The sequence below is a fragment of the Triticum urartu genome, chromosome 2A (assembly GCF_056163025.1).
Source record: "Triticum urartu cultivar PI428250 chromosome 2A, HENAU_Tu73, whole genome shotgun sequence".
NCBI lineage: Eukaryota > Viridiplantae > Streptophyta > Magnoliopsida > Poales > Poaceae > Triticum > Triticum urartu.
Genome location: NC_141874.1, coordinates 64,997,917 through 65,003,916, shown reverse-complemented (window position 1 = coordinate 65,003,916; position 6,000 = coordinate 64,997,917). Strand labels below are relative to the sequence as shown.

General features: G+C 41.9%; 1 protein-coding gene across 1 annotated transcript; it reads left to right on the top strand.

The window, feature by feature from the left end:
* Positions 1-534: 534 nt before the first annotated feature.
* Positions 535-2,177, top strand: LOC125540971 (uncharacterized). The gene is made up of 3 exons (XM_048704482.2): positions 535-739; positions 881-962; positions 1,082-2,177. Exons 1-3 carry the CDS (start codon positions 728-730, stop codon positions 1,918-1,920), a joined length of 933 nt encoding a protein of 310 aa, XP_048560439.2. The 5' UTR covers positions 535-727; the 3' UTR covers positions 1,921-2,177.
* Positions 2,178-6,000: the final 3,823 nt, after the last annotated feature.

The window sequence follows — 6,000 nt, the reverse complement described above, 5'->3', positions numbered from 1 at the left end:
TGTTGCAGCTCACCCGTCACCGAAACTCTGAAGGATATACCCGCACAGATCGTGTCAAAAACGGCCCCAAATCGTCATCGAGTTCCATGTACGTACGTGACGACGGCTCGGTGCGGCCGACATGCGCGTTTTCTATGCACCCCGGTACGGGAAACAAGTCGTGAGAAGGTTCGCCTCGTGGCGTTTTGGCAACATGCCCCGGCGTAGTGCCAGCAGTGTCCGGACCAACTACGGCGACTTATTTGTCCCATGTTCAGGCTAGCTCATGCTCCGTGATGATCGTGGCGGGGAAAGGTTGTTGCCCCGAATCTTACGCTTAAACTACTGATTAGGTCTTCATCACGCTCATGTGATGCCATATTCCCCCTTCACCGGCTATGCCGGCGCCGTGCATGCAATTATATTTTTGTTCTTTCTTGGAGTGCAATATACGGTGGGTGGGTGTACGTTCTACTCCTATTCGATTATGCCTAGCTAAAAAAAATTGTTATTTCACTAGATGATGGCACGGATTTCGGTGTGCGACGAGTCATGGCGACGGTGGAGCGTAACCACTGCCACGCCATCTCATCAAGATGACCACAAGTGTGATGCTGCACTGCAACAATGACATATTTCTTAGGCAATTGCCATGATTAAGTAAGAGTCCCCTATATATATTCCCTCTTCCTTTTTGTGGCAACCCTGCGATTAAACGTTCGTTGGAGCTCGCGCCTCAGCTCCAGCCATGGCAGAGAAGGTGAGTGCCCCGTTTCATGCGTACATGCTTGAGTTCAATTTTGCATGCATGCATGCATGTATGCATGGTTAATTTGGAAGTTGTAGTGATGGTGTTGTGAGCTCTTTGTGTTGATTCTCCTGCCATGCGTGTATCCACCAGGTATCCACGTTGATCATTGAAGCCAACCTCGAATGCGAGGAATGCTACAGGAAGATTCAGAAAGTGCTATGTAAACTCCAAGGTACGTAGTACAATAGTCAAGCACTCAATTTAGTTGTGTCAAATTAACCATGTGATAAGAAGTGGAACCATTTTATGTTTCGCTTATTAACTTCGATGCGATTAACATCGATGGATCAGAGAAGGAGAAGATCAGGACCATCAACTTCGACACCAAGAAGAACACGGTGACCGTCTCCGGCCCATTCGACCCGGTGAAGCTGTCCAAGAAGCTGCGATGCAAGGCGTGCAAGGCTATCAAGGACATCAAGATCATCGAAGAAAAGAAGCCCGATGCCAAGAAGCCGGAGGAGAAGAAGCCAGAGGAGAAGAAGCCCGAGGAGAAGAAGCCGGCCGCCGATGGCTGCAAGTGCTGCTGCAAGAAGCCCGATGAGAAGAAGCCGGATGAGAAGAAGAAGGCCGACGAGAAGAAGCCGGAAGAAAAGAAGGAGGAAAAGAAGGAAGAAAAGAAGAAGACGGATGAGAAGAAGGGCGAGGAGAAGCCCAAACCGGCCGCGCCGGCGGCACCGTCGACGACGGTGAACCTGCAGTTCACGCAGATGTGCAACCTCTGCTACCCGTGGCCGTGCAGCGACCCGAGCCACTGGGGAGGCGTGCATCAGTACCCGCATCCCCAGCAGCCGCAGTGGCCGTGCGAGCCGCCGCAGATGCCGGCCTACCCCGCCCCGCACCACCCTCAGCACCCGCCCTGGGCGGTGCCGGCGACCCCGAAGAGGCAGACGTGCGGAGGCCCGGCGTACTGCGGAGGAGGGTGCGGCTCGTGCGGCGGCGGCGGCGGTGGCGGCGGGTACGGGGCGTGGCCGCCGCCGATGCCGACGCCGCTGCAGATGATGCAGCCCCCGCCGATGGGCTGCGGCGGGCCGGCGTCGTCGTGCAGAGGGTGCAAGGGCTGCCGGATCGTGCAGGAGGGGAGGTTCATCTACGAGGAGTACCCGCCCAGTGCATGCACCGTCATGTGATCTCAAGCCGGCAACCGTGCATGCATGGCAGTTCGACCACCTCTCTGCATGTTGTTCTTCGTGGTAATTCGATGTTCCATGTTTGTCCTGTATGTTTCGTGCACAGTACTGCATTTGTTTATGTGTACCTGTAGCAAAGAAGGTGTAGCTGCCACGTACATTTTTCAGTGTGAAAATATATGCTCTCGGAACAATTGATGTAGCTTTGTATAGATAATTTCAATTTTTGGGGCACTAAAAGTTTGGAAATGCTAGTATTTTGTCAATGTTTTAAATAGCCGTCTATAGCGCCGCTATAGCAGTTTGAGCATGGTGCCGCTAAATGATAGACTATAAGGTTCTTGTATAATTGTCAGAAAAAGTTCTCAAATAGCCGGGTATACCTTTGCTATAGCTGATTTGGAGAACTACAGCTATTTGGCATAACCCGCTTCTACGTAGAGCTACGTGAAAACTGATTTGGGATGATTTGAAAAAATAGCCCGGGCCCCACCCCATGAAAATTTGGGGGTGGGAGGGGAGTAGATTAGGAAGTTTATTACCTAGAAGGGTACGTAGGTGTAGGATTATTGTTGTGGACACTGGCAGGGGAAGCCACTCACGGTAGAGCGATGCGGTGAGAAGAAAGAGACCGACTACGGGGAAGTTGCCTGGTTTTATGATTTGGGTCAGTCAATTTCTAATATATCATTGATTACCAAATAGACTGATCCAATGTCAGTCAATTTCGATGATGCAACAGCAGCATAGTAACCACACGTAAGGCAAGACCGATGTCCGATGGAGCAAAGAAGGCAGCACGTGCACGGAGTCGTTCCAAGGCCCATTGGGGGTTTGGGCTCCACCTTGAGAAGGTGGCCCAGCTGCTGGGCATGATGGAAGCAGCAACCCCAGCTCAACGAGCAGCCAAAGAGAGCACTCAAGCCTTTTGCAAACAAAATAAAATCAACAACCCGTTAAGCCAGTGGTATAAATTTAAAGAATAAATGGAAAAATAAAACGGAATTTGTATTTTCCGAACGTTCTCACCTTGTGAATAGATCCGAACGAGTCGATCGGCTCGAGCGCTCCACCTTCCAGTCGCTCGCTCATTTTTTGAAAAAAAAGTTAGAGCTATGGCACTCAATCCTTGCACCTGCTGCATGCAGGGCCGACCCGATAACCAACCCAGCTAACTCTATTCGTCGGTTAAAGATAAGTTACGTTTTCCTTTATCATACCACCGCTCCTTTGCATTACAACCAAAAAACTAGAAATAAATTTGATGTTTGTGTGTGGGGTGCCTTTGGACTCAGACCTGAGTCTCTCGTAACTAAGCTTAGGCTCATTAACCAGCTCACCTAAATTACTTTTGTTGTCTTACCCTCTAATTTTGTACCTAAGTTATCATGGAAAATTGAGAGGATTGAGATGGGAGCACGCAATCCTTGCTCCCATTATGGTAGCATGTTTATCTTCATTTCAAGACCACGAGCACGCAACCAATGCATGTCATCGGGCTTCGAGACTTGATAACTTAGGTACAAAGACCACGATAACTTTGATCCGTGGATCAAAGTTATTGAAAACATAACACTGATAATTTTTTTGTAAATAGCACGATAATATACACTTCCGAACTTGATAACTTAGGTATCAACACCGCGATAATTTTGACCCGTGAAAAAAAGTTGTTGAAAACATAATCCGGTAACATCTGTGTAAATAACATGGTAATATAGGCTCCCGAACCTGATAAATTAGGTACAAACACCACGATAACTTTGACCCGCGAAAAAAAAGTTGTTGAAAACATACACTGATAATTTTTTTCTGTGTAAATAGTATAACAATATAGGCTTCCGGTCCTGACAACTTGGGTACAGACACCACGATAACTTTGACCCATGAAAAAAAATTGTTGAAAACATACACTGATAACTTCTCGTGTAAATAACATGTTAATATACACTTCCGGACATGATAACTTAAGTACAAATATCACGATACTTTGACTCGTGTAAAAAATTTGTTGAAAAAACATACCACTGATAACTTCTCGTGTAAATAACATGTTAATATACACTTCCGGACATGATAACTTAAGTACAAACATCACGATAACTTATTCATGTAAAAAAATGTTTGCAAACATACTCCAATAACATCTGTATAAATAACATGATAATATAGGTTGCCCGGACCTAATAACTTAGGTAAAAACACCACGATAACTTTGATCCGTGAAAAAAAAATGTTGAAAACATACTGTGATAACCTTTTGTGTAAATAGCATGGTAATATAGACTCTCGGTCCTGATAACTTGGGTATAAACACCACGATAACTTTGACCCATAAAAAAACTTGTCTAAAACATACTCCGGTACGATCTGTGTAAATAACATGATAATATAGGTTGCCCGGACCTGATAACTTAGGTAAAAACACCACGATAACTTTGATCCGTGAAAAAAATTGTTGAAAACATACTCTGATAACCTTTTGTGTAAATAGCATGGTAATATAGACTCTCGGTCCTGATAACTTGAGTACAAATACCACGATAACTTTGACCCATAAAAAAACTTGTCTAAAACATACTCCGGTACGATCTGTGTAAATAACATGGTAATATACGTATAAAGAGCTGATAACTTATTTAGCCCAGGCATGATAACTTTTGATCCAGAAAAAAGTATTCGAAATATGCCAACATGGTATCTAGTTTTGAAGGTCTCGCCACGGCGGATTTTTTTGTGAAAACAAATTTTTGATCGAACAGACGGTTTGAACTACAAAATATTTTGAAATTTCAAAATAAAGAGAATATACGATGGCATTAGTTTTTCTGCACTCTTAGTGCATTTGCACGTGGGGGAAAGTAGAAAGAAATTATTTTTATGCCCGGAATTTGCCTATGTAAACATCGTGGTAACTTTATAACACAGACGTGATAACTTGTATACCCTAGGCGTGGTAACTTTTTACCCGGAAAAAAAGTCGTCGAAACATATCAACATGACATCTAGTTTCGTAGGTCTCGTCGAGACGAATTTTTTATGTGAAAACAGTTTTATAATCCGAGCAACGGTTTGAACTACAAAACATTTTGAATTTTGAGTTTTAGTGGAATCTTTTGTGACATCATCATTTTTGTTTTTATGTGCATGCAGTTGTTTACGAGGCGAAAAAGCATTTAACGCATCTTACATGCTGTTTTGTTAGCGAGCTTGCATGCAATCACACTGATGTGGGATCGTTCGGATCTATACCTATAATCCGAACGTTTGGAATATATAACAGTCCAAAATAAAAATAACAAAACAAAAATGAAGTATTCCAAGAATTAATTAATAAGTGGAATTGGTATTACCTTTTAAAAAGAAGAAGAAATTAAAAATGAAGTTTTCTAAGGAAAATTGAATTTGTGGCATTGGTATTACCCACTAAAACGAATAAAATGAAATACAACTACAAAAAATAAAAAAAAAACGAAGTTTTCTATTGAGGAATGAATTAGTGTCATTGGTATTATCCTTTAAGAAGAAAGAAAATTTAAAAGAAAAACAAATAATAACAATTTTTTTCACACAACTAACATAGTAATTGCAGTTCTTATAATAGGCAAGAATAAGAATAAAATAGTAGAATTTCTAAAAAAATCATGAATGCGAATAGATAGTGCCACCACTAAAAGGAAAGAAGATAAAATACAAACAAAAACAAATCAAAATAACAAGGTTTTCTAAGAAAGAATGAATTGGCGGCATTGGTATTCTTAAGAAAGAAGATATAAAGAATTACAAAGTTTGCAGAAATTGTGCTTTTTTATATATGCACGAATAAGAGTGGAATGTTTCTAAATATGGAGGTATCCTCAAAAGATATAAATTAGTGGCATTGGTATTATAATTATAGAATAAATAAGATTTAAAAAAATTAAAATTAATATAATGAAGTTTTGTAAGAAACAATAAATTAGTGACTTTGGTATTACCCTTTAATAAGAAAGAAAATGAAATAAAACTTAAAAAGTATCAAAATAATGAGCATTTGTAAAAAAGGAATAATTTAGTGGCATTAGTATTTACCTTTAATAA

Coding starts and splice junctions, on each gene's coding strand:
- LOC125540971 (XM_048704482.2), top strand. Junction 963..1,081: donor AGTGCTATGTAAACTCCAAG/GTACGTAGTACA, acceptor TCGATGGATCAG/AGAAGGAGAAGATCAGGACC.